Source organism: Podarcis pityusensis (assembly GCF_964106645.2).
Source record: "Podarcis pityusensis genome assembly, chromosome: 14".
Lineage (NCBI taxonomy): Eukaryota > Metazoa > Chordata > Lepidosauria > Squamata > Lacertidae > Podarcis > Podarcis pityusensis.
In genome coordinates, this window is record NC_138039.1 from 18,382,712 (window position 1) to 18,405,556 (window position 22,845).

Here is a 22,845-nt window from a genome sequence, read left to right on the forward strand (position 1 = left end):
GCCTTGCTAAGTCCTCATTAGCTTGTTTTTAAACACTCTCCTGGGAGCATCTTTCCAGCAGAGCTTTCTTGCCATGCTGCCTGATCGTTCTCATTGGAGATGCTGAAGTCCAAATCTGTGTGTAAAACAGCCACTACATTTGCCTTGGCTTCTTAAATTATTACTTTTAATGAAAACCACTGACAAGCAAAGGTTTGCAGGATTGTGCAGAAACCACCTGAACTCATACTGCATGTTCTGAGGATTGATTGTGGCCGTGTGGGCTCCTGCACCTGCATTGCCAGAGACTTCAGGTGCCACCCAAAGACATGCTTTGAAAATCTGCCACCCAAGCCTAGTCATCCTGAAAGCACTGATGGGGATGATGCTATCATATCACCTGCTGGTTGCTATAGCTACAAGGGCTTCTGTACAGTAGTAGGAAGTGCTGCAGGGTGCCAGCTTGAGAAATCCCATTGGCCACAGAGGGGAGGATGGATTAATTGCCTAGCAACGGTTCACTTGACAACCTTCCATGCGAAGGAAGGAAGAATGACAGGCAGAAACCTGCCCACTCACTACGCAGTCCTAAGCAGCAACTGCATTGCTTGCCTACAACAAGCATGGCTTAAGTCGGGGGTGGGAGGTGGGGAGGGAGGAAGCATTTTTCAGTCTGAAGGCCACATTCCCTGGGGGGGCCGCAGGCCAGTGGTGGGTGGGCCTAGAGGCAAAAGTGGGTGGAGCAACAAATGTGAATTTTACCTTTGTACAGTAGGCCGTTTTCTGTACCCACTTGCCCACTCGCTTGTCCATCAGGGCAAGCGAGAGGGATTATCTCAGTTCAAGGGCACTTTCTGGCCAGGTAAAAACACTCAAAGAGGGTGCAAAGCAGAGCAGGTGAGGGGCGGGGGGGGGGGCTGCAGAAGGGGTGTTCCAAGGTCCAGCTGTCAGGAGCTGGAGTCAGGCATAAAGGTAAAGGGACCCCGACCATTAGGTCCCGTCGTGACTGACTCTGGGGTTGCGGTGCTCATCTCGCTTTATTGGTCGAGGGAACCGGCGTACAGCTTCTGGGTCATGTGGCCAGGATGACTAAGCCGCTTCTGGCGAACCAGAGCAGCGCACGGAAACGCTGTTTACCTTCCCGTCGGAGCGATACTGATTTATCTACTTGTACTTTGATATGCTTTCAAACTGCTAGGTTGGCAGGAGCAGGGACCGAGCAACGGTAGCACACCCTGTCACAGGGATTTGAACCACCAAGCTTCTGATCAGCAAGTCCTAGGCTCTGTGGTTTAACCCACAGCGCCACCCACGTCCCCGGAGTCAGGCATAGGTCAGCATAAAAAGTACCTGGCATCAGTGAAGTTAACTCTTTATTCAAAGAAAACAAAACAGCTCAGGCCTCGTGACCCCAGCAACTCTTTCCAGCACGTCTTGCCCTAATGAGGCAGTTGTAAGGACTGAGGTCTCCACTTTCCCACTGCTCCCTAAGGCTCTACCCCTGGTTCCTTCCCCAGTAGTCTAAGCTATGTCACCTTGTCTTTCGTTGCTCCGCCCTCTTCATTTCTTTGCATATTCTGGGACACCAGGGGGACGAGAGCTGGTTGAAGCAGGAGGGGGACTCCCTGGGTTCTTCAGCAGCTTATCTTATCTCTGTCTCCTGGCCCCACTCCTCTCCTGCCTCTGAGTCTGGACTGCCCTCTGCCCCAGCCTCTTCCTGCTCACTAAACCCTGACGCCTCGTCGTCCCCCCACCACCAATCCCCTGGCTCTGAGCCTTATTCCCTTGGGGGATCCCCAGCTGGTTCCTTCCACCATCCCTCTGCATCCTGCCAGTCCATGACCCCAGAGAGAGAGAGACCTGGAGGGACACATTTGGCATAACTGATGGGCTCATATCTCGCCATCCTTCCAGAGGGGAGAATAAAACCCCTCCATCATCATCAAGTTTCCATCCATCAGCAAGCATAAACAGGGAAATTTCCTAAAGAGGTGAGCCCCAAGTCAGGCCAGAATCATTCTACATTAGGGTTAAATGAAGACCCAAATGCCTGGATGAACAGGCATGATTAAAGGCCAATGACATTGGCACCAGGCAAGTCCTGTTTGTTGACGTCATTTAGTCCTAAGAATAAATGCGAATATTAAAAACCAAAAGTACGGTAAATAGAAGACAACACAGAGAACAAGGAAGAAAGCAGGTCTCTTTACTGAGAGCAAGAAGATTAAACATTCACTGATGGATGTGTGAAAGCCGCAAGAAAAGAGGAGGCAGGAATTCAACAAAGATATAATATACAGGAGGTTACAGGACAAAAACTATTTTTAAGCCTCATTCTCCTTCCCTCGGGAGTTACATGAGGATGACGAAGAGAGCGGGGGGGGGGAGGGGTAGGCTCAAGTATGGCTCTTCATGTAAATGAGCTCTTGCCTCATGAACACGACTATCTGCATGCCCTAATTCTTCAGAAGCAGTGCTGGAGAGAGAATTCAGATTCTTAACAACAACAACAACAAAAAAACCCTCAACTATATTTTAAGAGGAAAAGAACACTTTAAGTTCCTGGTCCTCATGGAAGTAAAGGTATGTGTGAAAGGGTGTGGGCAACAACTGCTGAAGGTTAACCGACATTCCCACTGGTTGTGGGCAGGACCACAGTACCACACATAGCTTCTGGTCATTGTGCCCTCTAGCAAAACATTCATCAGTGTCAGATTTGTTTCTGTTTGTGTACATACCAGAGGGGATGGGGGTGTCTTTACCCTATGTACCTTGCCTAGATATGGATTAGGGATAGCTTAAGGACTCCAGTCGGTGTGAAACAGATTTAGAATAATAGAATCAGAGAATTGTAGGGTTGGAAGGGACCAAGAGGGTCATCTAGTCCAACCCCCTGCAATGTGGGAATCTTTTGCCCAACATGGGGTTCCAAACCATGACCCTGAGATTAAGAGCCTCATGCTCTACTGACTGAGCTATCCAAGTGTGAGAAACAATGCAGCGAACACCAGTATTTTTAAAAAGAAGTCAAGGATAAATGTGCATTTGGGATAAATGTAATGTGAACAGAGATTAAAAATCCAGCCCTGGAAATGAAGCGAGTGCCTAGTAAACAGGTCTATTAACAAAGCTATAAAAGGGCTGCTTATCTGTGGGGATTAACTTGTTTCCCCCCGTTAGAGATGCATTTACTTTGCTTAGATTCCAAACTATGTCCATACAATACCTGAGGAGTAAATTATTGAACAGGCCTTTGTGTGCACAGATCAGGCCGGATCAAATACATTGTGCACTATATCTTGTTTGGCCTTTTACACAACTCACCCAGGGATAGAATTTCTTAACTCATTTCATAATTTTCCGGGTCAATCTGATGATTTCAAAATTAGATGGTTGCTGAACAATCATAGACAAGTTTATGACCTATACCAGTGGTTTTCAACCCGAGTGCCATGGTACCCTGGGGTGCCTTGAATGTTGGTCAGGGGCACGCAGGCAACACTGGCCTCTGTCCTTCTTTCCTTCCCTCACTCCTCTGATGCCCTCTTGTGTCTCTGCCTCCCAATGGCTTGTACAGCTGTTTGTTGCAGCAACCCTGGCTATAGTCCCCTCTCTTTGGGGTGGGACAAGGCAGCTCCATGGCTGCCCAGAGGACTCCAAGGAGAGGGGAGAGGAGGCTGAGGGAACACTCCACAAGGGAGGATGTTCAAAAAAGGGTGAGAATCTGCCGGCAAGGGGTGACATAACTGGGCTCCTGAGCCCCACAGGGGTGCCATAGAAAGAGTGTAGTTGGTCAAGGGAGCTGTGGGCTCAAGAAGGTTGAAAACCTCTGACCTATACAATAGGTTTGAACACAGTGACAAAAGCTATTGCTGCTGTTTTGATTCAAATCAAGTTAAGCGTCAAGGAAATCTCTTTTTAATCTAAATGATTCGGGTTCATTCTGTATTGTTTTTAATCCTTTTATTAGTTGCTCTTTTGGTACTGTTTTTAGAACTATTTTCATGGTATGTTTGTGAATCATAGCACTGTAGAGCAGGAATGCTTTGCCCAACATGGGGCTTGAATCTATGACCCTGAGATTAATGGTCTACCAGCTGAGCCATTGCAGTTCCATTGCCCCATGACAATAATTAAAAGGTAAAGGGACCCCCGACCATTAGGTCCAGTCGTGACTGACTCTGGGGTTGCAGCGCTCATCTCGCTTTATTGGCCGAGGGAGCCGGTGTACAGCTTCCGGGTCATGTGGCCAGCATGACTAAGCCACTTCTGGCGAACCAGAGCAGCACACGGAAACGCCGTTTACCTTCCCGCCGGAGCAGTACCTATTTATCTACTTGCACTTTGACGTGCTTTCAAACTGCTAGGTTGGCAGGAGCAGGGACCGAGCAACGGGAGCTCACCCCATCATGGGGATTCGAACCACGACCTTCTGATCAGCAAGTCCACAGTGCCACCCACGATATTTTGCAGTTCCAAAAATTGATATGTTTTAACTTACTTTTGGATTGGTTTTTTTGTTATTAATATTCATAGAATCCTAGAACTGTCGAGTTGAAAGGTACACCCAGGGGTTGTGCAGTCCACCTCCAGCAATGCAGGAATCACAGCGGAAGAACCCCTGACAGATGGCCACCCAACCTCTGCATAAAAACCTCCAGCGAAGGAGAGTTCACTACCTTCCCACGTGGTCCGTTCCACTGTCAAAACACCTCTTACCATCAGAAAGTTCTTTCAAATGTCTAGTTGGCCCCTTTCTTGTAATTTGAACCCATTGGTTTGGGTCCTACCTTCTGGAGCAGCAGAAAACAAGCTTAAGAACAAAGGAAGAGCCTGCAGGATCAGGCCAATGGCTCATCTAGTCCAGCATCCTGTTCTCAAACCAGCAAGCCAGAGCCTTTCCCCTTCCTGTGGTTTCTTGCATCTGGCATTCAGTAGTGCTGCTGCCTCCAACCGTGGAGGCAGTGAATAGCCATCATGGTTAGCAGCCATCAATTGCCCTCTCCATGGATTTGCCCAATCCTCTTTTGAAGCCATCTAAGTCAGTGGCTGTTGCTGCTTCCTGTGTTTTCCGTCGTTCAACTATGTGCTTGCTCCATCTTCCACGCGACAGCCCATATTGGAATGACTATTGGCTACAAGCAATAAAAATATGACTGCCTGACAAGGTAGCTGGGGGCCTTTTAAGTTATTAAGTAGTGTTTTCTTGGTGTGTGTGTGTGTGTGTGTGTGTGTGTGTGTGTGTGTGGTGTAGCGTTAGTAGGAATCAGTTTTTAACCAGCAGCTTTCCCTTTCCCCCGCTCCACAGGGCTCATTGAGGAAACTGCAGTTAAAGGACACACTTAAGGGAGCTTAAGATCCGTGTGCACTTCCCTCTCTCTGCCACTTTGCTCAGCAATCTCCGAAATCAATAGCAATTGCATAATTTCCTCACTTGCCTGCGGGTGGTGGGCAGGAGCAGAAATGCTGGTGAGAATCAGCATCACAGCAAAGAACAAACACACAGTGCAAGCACCCTGTCCCTCTCCATTGTAGGAGGGCATGAAGGGGAGAAAAGGGATCGGGGTTTTTTGAGTTCATTCAGTGGCAAGCAAGGGAGACCTCCATGTGATTAGAAACTTTCTGCTCCCACCCACCATTCACGTGTGACAGCTCCCTGGAAGGCTGTGCATGAGATAATGTGGCCCCTGAGCTCAGATGGCTTTTACTCCAAGGATGGGGGATTTACGGCTGACTCCAAAGGAAGCAAAGCTGCCTTCATGGATTTTTTTGAGGCAATATATGGGCCATAGCTGTCAATGTTTCCCTTTTTAAAGGGAAATTCCCTTGTTCCGAATAGGATTCCTCATAAGAAAAGGGAAAAGTTGACAGCTATGATATGGGCTTTACCAAGAACAGAGCCTGCTCCGCTTATTTTTTATGATCTGCAGTTCCTTGTGTGTGTGTGGATTGTTTTTATAAGAAATGTACTAAGTTTAAAACACAAATACCTGTAGTATTACTTTCTAAGTATGTAAAATGGACTTAATTCGCTGTTCATATGTCTTGAGACATGTGTGGAAGGCGATTAATAAATGCTAATAAAGTTCATGTAGCACATTTATCCAACACAGGCCCTATTCCAATGATCAAATCTCAGCTTGATATGATGAGGTAAAAATGAACTTCATGCACCCATATACAGCCCCTTTGATCCCATTTTACTCCCCCTTTTTATGAGTGGACAAGACAGGAAGCTGAAGGTAACCACGGCTTCCTGTTACACCCAAACAAGGAGACTGTGGTTGGCGGCTTCCAAAACAGCCAGGATCTAGAAGGCAACTTTATACCATGGTTTTGTATTCCAGCTTGTTTGAGAGTCACTAACTGGGTTTGGATGTAACAGGAAACCATGGTTAGCCGAAGCCTTCTCCCCTCTCATGCAAAGGGCAGTGGAGCTGGAGCAAAGGGTTTGCATGTGGGTTCATGAAGCTTGTGCATGTCTCAGCTTATTAAACCAAGATGTGATCACCCAAATGCAGCTCATGTTTTGAGTGCTGACTGCAACTCATAAAGTGCCATTTTAGGGAGCACAGCATAAGGCGGTACAATATTGTCGAGAGGAATAATGAATTCTTCCTTCAAGGAGCAGAGAGTCTCATAGGAAAAGCATGCTGCATTAGGAACCAGACCAATACTGAAAGTACAAGCTTAGCAAGAAGCAAAGATTGCATATGGAATTTATTAGATAAAAAAGATGAATGTTGGGGTTTTTTGATGGGGAGAGAGGTATTTCCCCTAACAGAAAAATAAAGAGCATTGGCAAAAAAGTGCAGAATCACCCTGTTTGGTCCAGAATCATGAAGATTAGAGGTGGAGAGGATTCAGGCTGGAGGGGCAGATACACAACACAGACGGACGGACACACTCCTCCCTTTCCTTGACGAAAAGGCTCAGATGGTAAAGAGCACAGGCAAAGCAAAGGATGCCAAGGTTTAAATGTAAATCAAGCCAAATCTCTGTTCTTCCAGGCTGCCACTCCAGACAACGGTTTTGTGCCACCCAAGGCATTCATGGGCATTCAAGAGAAAGCTTTTAGGTGAGAATAAAATAGGCTGCAACCTCCTAGCCTCTGCACCCAGCATCAATCTCAAACAGCACCATTACCACTGTTGTCTAAAAGTTATCTTGTTGCTAGAGGAGGCAAGTGGCTGACTCCTTTGGCTCTGCGGAGAGTAGCGTTGAAGTTGCAGTGTCCCATCCGTCAGGTTCCCAGGGTCATGTTTCATTTCTCTTTCTTTAATTCTGTAGCCCAGACGCCTGTAAGAGAGAAAGGAGGTTGGAGAAAAACTGAGATGGAATCCAAAGCAAGCGGCTGAAATTGTTGCAAATGTTAAAATAACTTGAGAATCAGAATACCTTGTGGATCTACTGTCATTCCTCCAATTTATCTTCTGCTTCCCCCTGCACTGGAGGGGCACACGACAAAAATTCTCACCTGAAGACTGTGGCTTCCTTGACACATGGACCTTTACAGCAGGTGTGGGGGACCTCTGGTTCTCCAGATGTTGCTGAACTACAACTCCCATCATCCCTGGCCAGTGGCCATGCTTGCTGAGGCTGATGGGAGTAGTGGTCTGACAACATCTCGAGGGCCAAAGGTTCCCCAAAGCCTGCTTTATAACTATCTAATCAGGGACGTTGCTAGGGGGTAGCCAGGCCCCAGGTCTTCTGTGCTGGGCTCTCTGGATAACCCTGCTCCTCCCTCCCCTATTATTAAAGGACTATTTCTTTTCTTTTCTCTCCAATTCTTAATGGGCTGTTGAGCATGCTGCAAAGTGTGTTTGCATCCATACAGACACATGAGCATGTACTAATTCAGTGCAAATGTGCGCACCGCAGCACATGCACTCCCCCCCACCCCGCCATGGCCCTGCAGCCTCTTTATTTTTATTTTATTTTATTTGAGTACCTAGCAACGCCCCTGCTTCCAGTCCCACAGAGGGGGAAAGAAACGTCACCTAGAGCTTAGCAGAGTGTGAGGCAATACCCAACAGTGCGGGGAAGTTGTTCTCGGAGGTCATCCAGGCCCCACCGTCCACCACCAGGGTTGTGCCGCTCACGTACGAGGCGAGGGGGCTGGCCAGGTACAGGACGCTATGGGCAATCTCCGTCTTGTTCCCCACCCGCTGGAGGGGGATATTCCGAAAGAGGTTTTGTGCTTCCGGGTGAGGCTGAACTAAAAACAAGAAGGAGGAAAGCAATGTCTTTGCTTCAAAATGGCACATAGTTTTTATTTATTGTATTTGTAGTGCACCTCTCCTCCAAGGAGCTCAAAGTGGCCTATGTAGTTCTCCCCCCTCCCCATTTTATCTTCACAACAGCCCTGTGAGGCAGGTTAGGCTGAGAGTGAGCGAATGGCCCAAGATCACCCAGGGAGCTTCAAGGCCGAGTGGGGACTGCTAGGTCCTACTCCAACACTCCAACCACTGCGCCACACTGGCTCTAAGTGGTGTACATCGTAAACAGTATCGTTAAAACAAAAAATGCAACATGAAAACCAGCATACAGTGGTACCTCAGGTTAAGTACTTAATTCGTTCCGGAGGTCCATTCTTAACCTGAAACTGTTCTTAACCTGAAGCACCATTTTAGCTAATGGGGCCTCCTGCTGCTGCTGCGCCGCCGGAGCATGATTTCTGTTCTCTTCCTGAAGCAAAGTTCTTAACCTGAAGCACTATTTCTGGGTTAGTGGAGTCTGTAACCTGAAGCGTATGTAACCCGAGGTACCACTGTAGAAGAATACAAATTGAAACCTGGTCCCAAGTTGTTCAGAGCTTTAAACGTTAACAGTAAGGCCTTGTTGTTGCAGGTCCCTCAGTACAGATGTGCCATCTAAACCAAGATTCTGTTTTCACAGTGGCAAACCAAATTACTCTGGGAAGCCCACGAAAAAAGAACAAAGCCCAACATCTCCTGAAGAACTTCTTCCCGTTTCCTAAGCACTAAGACCTTATTCCAATGGTGGTGCCTCAAAAGGAGGAGAGCCCCCCCCCCCTTTAAAAATGGCCTTTCTTTTCTCTCCCTCCCTTTTGTACCCCATTGCTTAGCTGCAATGGGGGAGAACCCCCATTCTCCTCAGCTGATTGGCTTACAAGCAGAGAGGGGGCAGTCCGAATGTATGCATGTGGTCTGCACCCCTCTTAGCCACCCCTGTTGTAAAAGCAACTCCGAATGCTCCATGATGTTTGAGTATAAATAACATATTGTCCGATTCCCTGCTTGGCACAGAAGATTGCTGGAAGTGTTTCACTGCAAGTTCATCGAGTCTCAGTCTAACAAGTCTTGATTCAAGTCATCTACTGAATTTTATTAATTCTTATGAACGATCCACCCTGGAAATTCTAATGGATAGTATAGGCATGCCTATTTACTTTAATTTATTTACGCTGTGCTCTTCCCCCAAAGAGGTAAAGATGGCATGCATTCTCCCACACTTTACTCCTACAACAACCTTGTGAGAGAGGTGACTGGTCCAAGGTTGCCCAGTGACCTTCATAGCTGGGTGGTCTCCCCAGTTGTTTCTTTTCCAGGTAAATCACACAGACAGCACTTCAAATTATATTTAATGCTTTACCTAAGCGGCGGTGACCCTCTGTACCCGAAATAGGACCTGGCGCCAAGCTATTCACTCTGATTCCATTAGGACCCCATTCCACAGCCAGGTGTTTTGTCATTGAATCTGTAAGGGAGAAGACAGTCAGAGAGGATCAAGAACAAATATTGAAAAGCTAAGAATTACAGCACTAGAAAGAACTGGAAAGTCATCAAATCTAAATCTGGTTCTTGCCCATTCACAAGGCACAATCCTCCCCGCATCAACTCTGCCAGTCTCTTGGTGATTGAAAGAGACCCTATTCACAACAAGCTGGAATGGAATTCTCCTTTTGCACAGGGAAGAATTACATTGCATGTATGTGTGTTAAAAATATATATATTATTAGGACAATAAACAGAAGCAAAAGAAACAGAATTTCTCAAGACATTCAGCACTTCACAAGAAGAAAAGAAATAGTGAAACCCACCACACAGAAAACAATGAATGAAAGCCAGCTGAATTTGCAAAACCCTTGACAAGACATTCGGCTGATTCAGATGTTAATGGTTTAGTGCAGGCTTCCTCAACCTCGGCCCTCCAGATGTTTTTGGCCTACAACTCCCATGATCCCTAGCTAGCAGGACCATGGTCAGGGATGGTGGGAATTGTAGTCTCAAAACATCTGGAGGGCCGAGGTTGAGGAAGCCTGGTTTAGTGCCAGGAGCACGAGCCAAGCACTCATACACTTTCCCTTCCTCCTCCAGCACAGCTACAAGTTTGACTTGAGCAAGTTTGACTTGAGCTTTTGCTTCTGTTTTTGATTAACCATTTTGGTTCAACCTGGACAAACTGTCGAAATGAGCTAATGTCAAACTTGTTTTCACTAACTGAAGTTAAGGTGAACCACTGTTTGGAGTTCAGACAACATGCTGAACTGCAATTAATCTAGAGCAGAACTTTCCCATAACTTCATTGTTGCCATGCCAGGGAGGGGAATCACTGCTGTAGGCTCACCGTAGTAGTAATAATAATACTTTCATTACTTATACCCCGCCCATCTGACTGTGTTGCTCCAGCCACTTTGAGTGGCTTCCAACATAATAAAAACACAGCAAACCATGGCTTAGCATTACATCCAGACACAGTCAATATGATAAAACTATATGCATTTGCAGATGGCAACTCTTCTTTTAAAAATTCAGACAGGGAGGGCACCCATGTCCTAGAAGTGGTCTTATCACTGTGGGCCAGAAGGCTTCTCTGTTGCTCAATCTGGAAGCTGCAACATCTCTTCCAGACTGTAGGTGGTGCCAGAACACCATGACTTCCACTTGGGTGGGAGGGACAGGGAGAGGAATAAAACTCGATTAAGGGTGTAGTTGAGAAGTGGAGCCAAATTGCTTACGGTACCTATGGCTGCCTTAGCTGTCCCCGCATGCACCTGGAGAGCCTGACCTCTGTAGCTTAGGGTTGCCGAGATATTGACAATGACTCCGCCATGGTCCTAGATCAACAAAATAAAGTCAGCTCTGGGAACAATGACAGAAAGGATTAACAGCAAGTGCAGGAGACACAAACCAAAATGAACATAGCTGGCATAAATAGAAACCTTTCCCCACATTCTTTTCTTGAAGGGAACGTGTCCCTCAGGTGTTAAAAAAAAGCTCCCCCCACCCCTGCCCAGGGCAATTGACCCTAGAGCACAGGAGCTGAGGAAAGTCTGTCCGCAGGGAGAAAAGCCTCTGATGGAGGAGAGAAACTTACACGGAGACACTTCTCATACAGCACTTTGGAGACGTTGAATGTTCCCAAGGTGTCAATCTCAATCACGGTTTTGTAGGCATTGAAGGACAGGGCACTGGCTGGGCACAGGAAGTTTCCAGCAGCATCTGGGGACAAGGGAGAGAGAGAAGTTGGAGACTGAATCAGCATGGCAAGGCAGGCGTGGCTGGTACAAGGGCATGCCATGGGCCCACTGTGGCATCAGAAACCACCCCATTTCACTGCTTACTACAGGGGTGGGGAACATCCAGCCTAGGTTCGTGATGCAACCCTCCAGGACCCCTTTATCTGGCCCCAAGCCACACCCCTCAATGACCCTGCTTTTGCCTGGCTGGGTTGAACTTGAACTTCGAGGATGCCTCTTGCTTGCCTGGACAAGCAAGAGAGGGGTATGTGCATCGGTGTAGCCAGGATTTGGGGGGGGGGGGGCGGTGAAGGGGAAGGACAACCACCTGTCCTGTTCCAGAACCGAGCTATCTGCGACGTGATTGGCCCGCTTGCGGAAGCCACGCTTATTGCTCAGTCAGTTTCCCAGTTGCATTGCTAGAATGCGCCACAACATCATTCAAGTGACCTCAGTGAGCCTTTCAATTTCAAATGTTCTGGGTTTTTTTCTACTTTTAGTTAAGTATTTTTTATTTATTTACTTGATTTACCGGGGGGGGGGGGGCGCAGCTGGGGAGAGTGTATGTTTGCAGAGCATCTAGTTTACGTTCATTGCTCTGCCCACTTTTGTCCCTGCCCCCCTGCAAAACACCCCTGGAATATGGCCCTCAGAAGGTTTCTCAGAAGGTCATGTGGCCCTTGGGCTGAAAAATGTTTCCTATCCCTGGCCTACTACTAAAACAGCCCTGCCAGCACCCTCAAAGATCACCCTCCCAGAGCATGCAACAGTGAGCAGTTTTTCCCAGCTTGCAGACAGGTGGCTAGCAGTACGCCCCATGAATGTCCTCTGCTGACGCAAATAACTTACTGTTGACAAGGATATCAATCCTCTCAAATTCCTTGAGGGCCTCATCCACGGCTGCCATGATCATCTGTGGCTGCCTGACATCCAGCGTGAGGGGCAGGCATCGCTGGCCAGTGGCTGCTGACAGTTTCTTGGCAGCCTATAAAAAAAGGAAAAGAATATTCGGTAATAAATGACCACCTTCTTCTGTCTTCCTGCCGCAGCATGGCGAGCTGGACGCATGACAGACTGGGAAAAGGGATTTGTGTCAAGAATTAGTGCAAGATTTCCATGTTAAGCACCTGCTGTGCTGTTGGATGGGGAAACCCTTCCTGGTTTCATCAACATACTGCATTGTTTAGGAAGGTTCTCAAAAGGCTTCTGTGAAATGTTTCAGGTACCTCTTACGTGGAAACACAGGCTCACCTCTGAGAATCTATGATGTGGTATGTTAAGGGCTGTGCACCCAGCAGCATTTAAGATGACAACGAATATTCACGGGAGGGACCACATCTCAGTTGTAGATAGACAATAATGGAGTTTTTGTTCCCTACATTTCTTATTTCCCCCAATCTCAATTCTCTGCATTTCTGCAACGATTTGGGTGGAAGATGGGGAGACCAACAGTAGGTGGCATCACAGTCTGTGACAGAGCCAACTAGTTTTAGTTTTGTCCTTCTCCCCCCTGCTCAGTTCTACCAGGCCAACCCTGAGACTAAGGAGAAGGAAGCTGATTGGCTGTTTCATCCCTAGACTGAATGTAAGAAGGCAGGTAAGTAGGGGCTGGCTGGTGGCAGACGGAGGTTAGTGGGGCAGTTTGTCCTAAGAGAGAAACACAGTTTAGGATGCTCTCCCCTCCATACCCAGCTTCCAAGTTTTCTTCAGGCCTCACTCACGAGTTCTCTTATCTACCACCTTTTTCTTAACTTAAAGAAGGAATCCATTGTCTTGTGAAACTTTTCTTCCTTTGAACAGACCTTGCACAGGAGTGCCCACAGATCAGATCCATCTGTCTTCCGTGTATGCCAGTGGTTGTCAAGGGTGAGGCCACATTGGAGAGGGTGGCAAGTGTGGCAGGAAGATTCAAGGGCAATCAAAGAAACATTTAAGCATTTCAGTGAGGTGTGTTTAAACTTTCCAGTGTTGTTTTCCAATGTATTTCTCATCAATAAGAAATTTGGTGTTGAGCGAGCAAATTTTTATTCTGAAAGTGTGGCCCAGAGAAAAAAGTTTTGAGAACCGCTGGTCTATACCATCCTCAACACCTCCCCAATCTGTTGCTTGAGACAGGTGACTCCAGCAGAAGTGCCTCTGCAAAGGCCTTGATTTGAAAGGGATCTGAAAGGGATAACAGTCTCCTGTCCACTCACCTCTGTTAGCCTCTGAAGGTTCCTGCTGGCAATGATAGTATGACAGCCATGCCTGCAAGCAAAACCTTAGATGGTGAGGGTGACACAGAACACCTTGTGCTCATCACTCGCTTGTCTACTCAGACACACCTCTGCTACCAGCCGTGGGGATTCAGTATGCTTGTGTGGTCTCCATGTGTGTCTGCAACCTGCCATCAGATTGGATAACCCAGAAACCATAAAGCTCAGGTATTAACACTGGCCAATACTTGTGCAGTTTGGATAGGTTTTAGATATAGTCATTTGTATATTTAATTTGGTTATGCTTAGTGGGCGGATGTGGAGCTGTGCATTCAGATTTTTCACAAGTGTGTGTGTGTGTGTGTGTGTTGGGGAGGGGCAACTCTCCTTGATAACATCCTGTCACCTTTCCTTCCAACCAGGCTGCTACATGGCAACTGGGCGTTCCTGCAGTGATCATGCAAAATGCAGAGATACGTCCCGATATATGCAGTAGAGAACCCCAAATGGCTGCAGTTCCATGGCACATCTCACCACAGGACACATATCTGCAGAAAAGCTGCAGAAAACACAAATGGCATGAAGCAGGATGCAGCTGCAAAGGGAAGGAAGGACTTGCTTCCTAGGAACAGGCTGGTGGCTGCTGCAGGAGAATACAGCAGAGACCAAAAGCATTGCAAGCTTAAGTAAAGCCAAGCTGCTCCCGCACCAGAGTGTCCATACCTCATCAGAATCTCAGCTGTGCGGAATCCAATGCCGGAGCTGCCGCCAGTGATGAATGCAACTTTGCCCCTAGAAAGAAAGAAGACGTCTGAAACCATGGCAAGTGGGATCCATATAGACTTTTCATAATGCACGTTCAGAAAGAGCAGCATCAGTGAAGATCGTGACACATACAAAAAAAGGAGGAATGAGGGAAATTCAGTCAGGTCAGACCACATCAGTCCCAGGCAGACCAGAGGTTTCCTGCATCCTCCACTTAGCAGATGCCACTTGTACTATGAAATGCATGTCTGAAATAGGAAGACAGTTTACTGAGGGGCCACTAGGGGCGCATCGGAAGATGGCTGACAATAACATCTCTCCGACCCACACGAGGTAATTAAGAGACTGTGATGGGAGTAAACAGCCTCCCGCCCCGCCCCCAAGTGGGTGGGTGGGGACTGCCCTTGCCTGCTGTGCCCTATACCACCCCCGAATTTGAGTGGGTGGGGGCACTAGGCAGAAAGCCCTTGTGCGGATCTCGGCGCTCCTGGACGCTGTCTCTGATTCGCGCCTCTAGCTGCAGCAACTTCAAAAGAAACAATTAGGTGGAAGCTAATGCACATATTTCAAGGAAGAAGGGGGAGTAAAGACTGCTAACTGAAGAGATCTCTGATAAATAAGACGGGTCGGAGGAACAGGAATAAATCATGAGAAGACACACCAAGGCTCGGTATGTTTGGCAACGGGACTGGATGGGGGGGGAACTTTCCTTTCTTTTCTCTATGTGATTAACCAAGAATCCTCCCCCCACAAGTCACAAGTCAGAAATGCCATTTAAATGACTTAAGCTGTGGATTTAAGACTGTGTGGAGATAATTTTCTAACCAAAGCATGTTTCAAGAAGATCGTGGAAAGCATAAGAGCATTGGAATGACGCAGCAAAAAATAGCGTCGCCATATTGGCAAGTTCTGTCGAAAGACTTATGTCTGGGAGGAGGAACAGATCTGTTTTCATATTGTGGGTGAGCCTCCTCAGAGGGACAAAAGAAGGCGACAGTTTTGCGAGACTAATGATGGAAAGAGTGCTGTTATTTATGAAAGTGATGATATATGGAAACCATCTTGATATGATGATTGGACAAACGGAAAAATTCACACAAGATTATAATTGGTGTTTACCTGCTTAAGGAGATTATCAGAAGAGATCATAAAGAAAAAAAGAAAAATATACGAACAAGATGAGATGTGGAAACAGCAAGATAGGACTGGATAGAATTATGAACATTATTTGGACAGATTTGTGGATATTAACGCAGCAGCAAGAAGATGATCGGAATCCCCTTTTGGAACTTGAAATATGGGTCCCCTCAACAAAAATTTAAAATTCGGCTTTGTAATTCGGAATTTATGTGATGTGATTTGATAGGTCGGTTAATAAAAATTATTTTTTTAAAAAAAGGAAGACAGTTTACTAATATGCTAAGAGTCAGTCTTGATTTGTCACGCTTGTACTGAAAGTAATTGAGGCCTCACGGGAGTCTCGTGAAGTAGATTAGGCAAAAAGATAACCACTTGCCCAATTCAGCTGCATGAGCCCTCAAAAGGCAAAACCATCCAACATTTTCAGCTGCTACAGAATACCTGTTTTGCTGCAAGTAGTGGCATAAACACATACCTAATAAGGAATTCTGTTTGAGTGGAAAAATATGAATTCTCAGAAGTAAATAAAAAGCACACTGTATCTGCTGCTGGTAAAGAGGCAGTGACTAGAAATTGCACCTTTAGAAATCTTTAGAGATGAGAGCAATGTACTTCCAAGCAGGCCTAAGACATGGACATATTTCTACAAAGCAAACAGTCATTCCAAGATTGAAGGAGGCTTATACTAGCAGGGAATGAAGAGGATAGTATAAAAAGATAAACTGAAACTGCACGAAATCCATCTTATGATGCATCGGTTTTGCCTCTGGGGGAGATATTTGAGCCCTTCATCTTTTATGCCACGTGTACCTTATTCTAGTTTAAATATGTCTCTGACAGTATTTTAAAAATGTTACATTTCCCTATCTTTGACAACATGTAAACTGTTGGTACAAAATCTGAAAGGAGGGCTCAGTAAAGATGATTTCCTGAGCTCTGAAGATGCACCTCACATCTTCCTAATATTTTATTTTTTTACAAAACACACTGTTTTGTGGCTACTCCCACTCCTACTCACTTTTTTTTAAAAGAACACAAGTTAAAATAAGCAACACATCACTATTAATATACCAACACCAAGTATAAATTGACTAACACCAAAGATCAAGAGGAGCAGATGAGGAGGTAGACATAGCAGAGGTGAGGAATGAAAATTGCACAGGGTAAATTAATCTAGATAAAGGTTTCAAAGCAGTGTTTGAGCACTTGGTAGTACTCACTTGAGAATGTCTGGACTGAAGAGGTAGGAGTATTCCGGAAGACAGTCATCAGTGTCAACATCAGGAGGAGGCTGGCAAGCAAAGCCTAGCTGGGACATGACTTCCAAGACAGTTCTGCAGAAAACAAGACACAGCCATCACAAGTCCTGAGAGGGAGAAAGAACCAGCAATATTTCCATACAGCCCCAAATTACATAATGATCACTATGCCCAGCACATGCTGCCAGCAGACCTGATCTACGAAGAAACAGCTGGGAGGCAAAGAGGTGTACTTCATATCCAAGATTACCCATGGCCAAGCAGCTTCATTCTTGACTGATAGAACTGAAGACAACTTCAAATTATCATTTCTAGTCTAACATGCACACATACCCTCCAAATAATTAGGGGGAAATGTGAGTTTGTTAATGAAAAGATTGGAACTTAATGTTATGCACTTAGTTTCTTATACAAAAATGCTCTTAATAAACTGTAATAAAAACCATGTGCATGGATAAAACACTCAATACTATATACCGGTGTTTCTCAATCTTTTTGCAACTGTGCCCCCCTTCCGACCTTGTTTCCTTCCTGTGACCGCCCCCCCCCATCCTACCAGTAGAAAGGTAGCTATCTAAATGTTTTGTTTGTAAATAGAGCATGTTTTATTTATAATTTTTTATAATGTATACAAATACAATTACATAAAAATTTATATAAAAAAAATCCTTCCAGTAGCACCTTTAAGACCAACTAAGTTAGTTCTTGGTATGAGCTTTCGTGTGCAAGCACACTTCTTCAGATACCACACGAAAAGCTTGCACACGAAAGCTCATACCAAGAACTAACTTAGTTGGTCTTAAAGGTGCTACTGGAAGGATTTTTTTTATTTTGACTATGGCAGACCAACACGGCTACCTATCTGTAAATAAAAATTTATACCATTTCTGTATCAATGTGATCCTTGTGCTTGATGACACACAAAAAAGGCTTTTTTATATCCAGTTCTATTGCCGGGAGGGATAACCAAAGATCATCTCTGTCCGTTATGTTAAGGTGATTCTGCGTTAGGCTGAGTAAATAATTCACACTACTGAACCCTTATTCTACCAAATACAAAGTAGGAAATGCCATGGAAAACAATTTTGCTTTATCCCAAAGTTATGGAAACTTTTTAGATATTATACTCTTTATCCAAAAATGGTGTTTTTCTTGACTGAAAGTTACTTTGGCTGCTATGTCGCTCTATGAGCACTTCTTGCAAAGAAACATCAACTTCTTTTTTTCTTCTTTCTTTTCTCCGTCACTTCTCTGTTCTCTTCACTTCTCATGTCCCTCTGTGGCCCCCTAGTCTCGTGCCGTGGCCCCCCATTTACACAATTTTCACTTGTGGCAACTGCTGCTATACACATTCTCTCCCCGCCCCCAATTGACTCTTGCACCAACCCCACACATACGTTTTTAAAATTTAGGAGTGCTTTTTGTGTCATGCCTTCTAGACCGCAGGTCTGAAAGGGAGTTACTGTCTTGGTTTCCTTTACTGAAGTATAAGCTGCTCTGGGAACCATTTTGGCTGAAGAGTTGGGTAGAAATGCTTTAAATTAATAAACAGAGGACGAATTTGCTTCATCAGATATGTGACAGCCATTCAAATATTTGAAGGCAGCTAATGTATCAACTCTTAATTATCTCTTCCCCTGGCTAAACATTTTCAGCTCCCTCAGCTCTAACAAGCTTTCCCTGCCAAGCTTATCAGAAAATGGTTGGATATTAGCAAATAATGCATTCCAGAAAGCAGTGGCAGGTATATCTCTAGCATCCTTTTTGGTTTATTTGTCTTCCTCCACCACCAAATTATTTAATTTATATACTACCCTCTCATAAAATTCAGGGTGGTGTGCAGCAACACAGAAATATAAGAAACATCCAAAACAACCTCTAATATTACTGGCTACTCAAAAATAAAAATAAACAATTGCATAGGCCCCTTGGTGTAAAAAAACACTCTTTCAAAAATACTGGAAGTCAAAACTACACCTACCAGCCCATGAGAAAATCCTGCTCTACAAATTACATAAGAAGACTAACTTCCAGTGCATTTATGGAACTCCCCACCAAGCAATAATCATATCTAGAAGTTGAAGGCACAACGGAGGTGGAAACTTCTCCAATATAGCAATTTTTAATCTGGGACTAAAGCTGAGCATTGACACTCATTTATCCTAATTATTATCTGAGCATGTGAGCCTGAACCCTGTACTACTTGCCAAACAACGGAACATTAAAAAAGAAAATGCTATAACCAGAAGGAAGTTGGGGAGAGAATATGAGACTGTACTGTTTTACCTCAATAAAGTGAAAATATCTAATAAACTATAGATTAAAAAAACAAAAGCAAGGATACCTGCCAAATATTTACTGGAAGAATGTACTACAGATTGGGACCAGCAGCCGAACTTCTAGCAGAGGCCAGTTAGCTCTGCAACACAAGGGTCAACCCATAGTTTTACTCCAGGCAATTCAAGCCACTGGTCTTCTACTGGGTCACAGCCTGATGCAAGGTGGGTCACAGCAGGAGCACTACCATCATGCAAATATATGGTAAGATATTAAGAAAGGAGTTCCCAAATGCATGTTTGGGTTAAAAGTGGATCATAGAATCATAGAGTTGGAAGAGACCACAAGGGCCATCGAGTCCAACCCCCTGCCAAGCAGATCTTGGGTCTGAAAACGTTGAAGACTACTGATCTAAGCAATCCAGCTGGGTTAGAAGGACTCAGGCAATCCTCATCCTTAAGGATGGCGTTGCTTAACTAATAGTAGATAGTTAATGAATTATCCAGCTTAACCTTTATATCACATCTGAAGCACTTCACAGGCTTCATCTAGTTGTGCAATCCTTACACAACAATCCAGTAAGGGCAAGTCAGTATTCTTCCCCCACATACTGCAAATGGGCTGCCTAGTAGTCAATTCATAGCACAGAAGAAATTCAAACTCATAGATTCATTGCTCAGTCTCTCAGCTTCTATGCTACTCCAGCAGATGTAACCAGGTTTTAAGAATGCGTAACTCCCCCATTAGTCTTTCCCCTTCAATGTCAGTCTATAAGCTCTTTGAGGCTCTAAGTATTCTGCCTGCTTTATAAACTTCGTAAGGCACCCATGTGCAGCAACGCTGCCTAAGCAAACCCATCAAAACCTTTCTGCTTTTAAGAGTGCTTTTAAAACATTTCCTTTCAGCAAGGCTATTTAGGATTACAGTGGTACCTCGGGTTACATATGCTTCAGGTTACAGACTCCGCTAACCCAGAAATAGCACCTCGGGTTAAGAACTTTTCGGATGAGAACAGAAATCGTGTGGCAGCAGCGTGGCAGCAGCAGGAGGCCCCATTAGTTAAAGTGGTGCTTCAGGTTAAGAACAGTTTCAGGTTAAGAACGGACCTCCGGAACGAATTAAGTACATAACCAGAGGCACCACTGTACTTTAACTTTTAATTTTTAAAAAAACATGCATGCTTGCTGGCTTCTATAACAAACCCTTTCTACTGTGCACATTTTATCGTTATACCGTGGACATTATATTGTTATTTTATCTAGATACCTGGGTAAATAATTTGTGAATCACTTTCTGGGAAGGCTTTCTAGAAGGCTGGGGTATCTAGGTCCATAAAATAAGAATAAAAATATTAATACAGTTTGGCTTTTATCAGAATTTTTTTTCTTTTTTACTCTGCTGTTTTTAGCATGCTACTGTTTTTCTGCACATGTTAAACAATGCAAATCACCTTTTGAGAAGCCTTTCTAAGGATGTGTGGTGGGGGAAGTCTATAAACCAAACAGTGACAATGCCTTTAAGTGTTACTGCTTTAGGATTAATGCTCCAGGATTACAGAGTATTGACGCTGGAGCCCCACATGTTGTGGGGGGAAGGGAGCTGAATAGCTTTCTCAAATTTGGGAATCCGCCCCCCCCCCGAAACGCTGCAGGGGCGGCCTCTTCGCCTTCCTTTACTTAACTTCTTCTTTCTCTCTCTATTTTCGGGGGCTCAGGGCTGTCCTAACGCCGCCGCTGCCGAATCCCCTCAGGCGGCTCGCCTCTCACTTACCTGGCCAGCCGCGGACTTCGTAAGAACAACAGTATACCTGCGCGCACGACTCACCCGCAAAGCATGCTGGGAATTGTAGTTCCCGGCCAGGAGGCGCTCGGCCACCCAAGGGCATTGTGGGATGCGTAGTTCTCTTACCCAGCAGCAGCAGCAGCAAAGCCGCTCGTCGTCCCCATCCTGGTAAAGCTTTTCTGCCTTGGCGTGGTCCTTCCACACAGCTGTGGCAGGACTTCTAGGCCTCGGCCGTTTCCCCCCTTTGTTTTAAAAGCCCCCAACCCTGCATAAAGACCGCTGTAAACGGAGAAGCATATTTCCCGCCGCCCCCTCAAAGAATTCTGGGCAATGTAGTTTATCCTTCTCAGAGGTACAATTCTGAGCAACTCTTAAGAAACTGCGGTGCCCAGGATTCTTTGAGGGGGGAAATGGTGCTTTAAAGGTATAGTGTTATGTACTGAGTTGAATAGGATCCAAAATGCAGCAGTCTGATTGGTCCTAGAACAATAGGATTCAGAATGCAGCAGTCTGATTGGTCCTAGAACAATAGGATCCAGAATGCAGCAGGCTGATTGGTTCACAGGAGCCACCCAATCCAGCTCCAGGTGGAAGTGAATCCACAACCTGATTGGCCTACAGGAGAATCCCAGAATTAGCCAATCAGTGGGGCCCATTGTGTAAATAATGTATATAAAGCAGACATTCTGGGGGTGCTTCCATTCCTCCTCACCACTATGAGCTGAATAAAGAGCATGAAATCCACTCTCGACTCTGAGTATATTTCATATAGTGTGAACCATAGCCCAACTAGTTTAATGTTGTCTACATTGGCAACGGCTCAGCCATGTGAAGAAACGTATTGGGCGCTTAGGAATTAAGGAATCCTTTTAGAAGGAAACAGTGGGGTGCTTGTGGCTGATAGAGGGTAGCCACTTTACTTTTATAAATTCTAGCAATTCTAGAAGTATGTTTTCTGCCTTGGTCAGACCCCGAATGGAGTCCTGCATCCAGTTCTGGGCACTACAATTAAAAGATGTTGACAAGCTGGAACGTGTGCAGAGGAGGGCGGCCAAGATAATAAAGGAATTAATAAAGGAATTCCTTATGAGGAATGGTTGAGGCAGCTGAGTATGTTAAGAGGAGATGGAGAGGAGATATGATAGGTAAAGGTAAAGGGGTAAAGGGACCCCTGACCATTAGGTCCAGTCGTGACCGACTCTGGGGTTGCGGCACTCATCTCGCTTTAGTGGCCGAGGGAACCGACGTACAGCTTCCGGGTCATGTGGCCAGCATGACTAAGCCGCTTCTGGCAAACCAGAGCAGCGCACGGAAATGTCGTTTACCTTCCCGCCAGAGCGGTACCTATTTATCTACTTGCACTTTTGACGTGCTTTCCAACTGCTAGATTGCAGGAGCAGGGACCGAGCAACAGGAGCTCACCCCGTTGCTGGGATTCGAACCACCAACCTTCTGAGTCCTAGGCTCTGTGGTTTAACCCACAGCGCCATCCGCATCCCTTAGGAGATATGATAGCCATCTTCAAATATCTGAAGGGAGGGAGCATGCTTGTTTTCTCCTGCTCCGGAGGGTAGGACCAAAACCAATGCCTTCAAGTTCCAAGAAAGGAGATTCTGACTCAACATCAGGGGGAACTTTCTGACTGTAAGAGCTGTTAGACAGTGGAACAAACTCCCTCAGGACTCAGGAGGTTGTGGACTCTCGTTCCCTGGAGGTTCTTAAGCAGATGTTGGATGACCATCTGTCATGGATGTTTTGAATTGAGATTCCTGCATTGCAGGGCTTTGGACAAGATGGCTCTTGGGATCCCTTCAAACTCTACAATTCTATGAATTCTAGACTAGAATGCCTCTGAGTATGTGAAGAGTGCCTCTCTCACGCATGCTTTTAAAAAGGTAATCAAAATGACGAGTCTGCCTAAGGATGCACAGAGGTATACGCAAAACGTATTTGAAAACCAAAACCA

The 22,845-nt window shown here is 45.6% G+C and overlaps 1 protein-coding gene across 7 annotated transcripts; it reads right to left on the reverse strand.

Annotated features, from left to right (window-relative positions):
• Nucleotides 1-6,681: 6,681 nt before the first annotated feature.
• DECR2 (2,4-dienoyl-CoA reductase 2) lies at nucleotides 6,682-21,012 on the reverse strand. Of its 7 annotated transcripts, XR_013979609.1 has the most exons (11): nucleotides 20,922-20,947; nucleotides 16,782-16,895; nucleotides 14,380-14,448; nucleotides 13,657-13,708; nucleotides 12,311-12,446; nucleotides 11,320-11,444; nucleotides 10,966-11,059; nucleotides 9,595-9,699; nucleotides 7,980-8,197; nucleotides 7,378-7,427; nucleotides 6,682-7,278 (listed from the first exon to the last, which is right to left on the reverse strand). XR_013979609.1 is itself a non-coding variant. In XM_080982045.1 (10 exons), exons 2-10 carry the CDS (start codon nucleotides 16,877-16,879, stop codon nucleotides 7,244-7,246), a joined length of 903 nt encoding a protein of 300 aa, XP_080838171.1. In that variant the 5' UTR covers nucleotides 16,880-16,895; nucleotides 20,868-21,012; the 3' UTR covers nucleotides 6,682-7,243. The 7 variants fall into 7 exon arrangements, 6 of the variants coding, with proteins under 6 accessions (XP_080838171.1, XP_080838169.1, XP_080838170.1 ...); XM_080982045.1 differs by lacking the exon at nucleotides 7,378-7,427 and having other exon boundaries at nucleotides 8,009-8,197; nucleotides 20,868-21,012; XM_080982043.1 differs by lacking the exon at nucleotides 7,378-7,427 and having other exon boundaries at nucleotides 8,009-8,197.
• Between the last annotated feature and the right edge of the window lie 1,833 nt (nucleotides 21,013-22,845).

Bases quoted from the DNA above. Each gene is read 5' to 3' on its own strand.
- DECR2 (XM_080982043.1), bottom strand. The intron at 12,447-13,656 runs GTGAGTGGACAG...CTTTTTTTATAG, and splicing joins ACCTTCAGAGGCTAACAGAG to GCTGCCAAGAAACTGTCAGC. The intron at 11,445-12,310 runs GTAAGTTATTTG...CCTTGTCCCCAG, and splicing joins GATTGATATCCTTGTCAACA to ATGCTGCTGGAAACTTCCTG.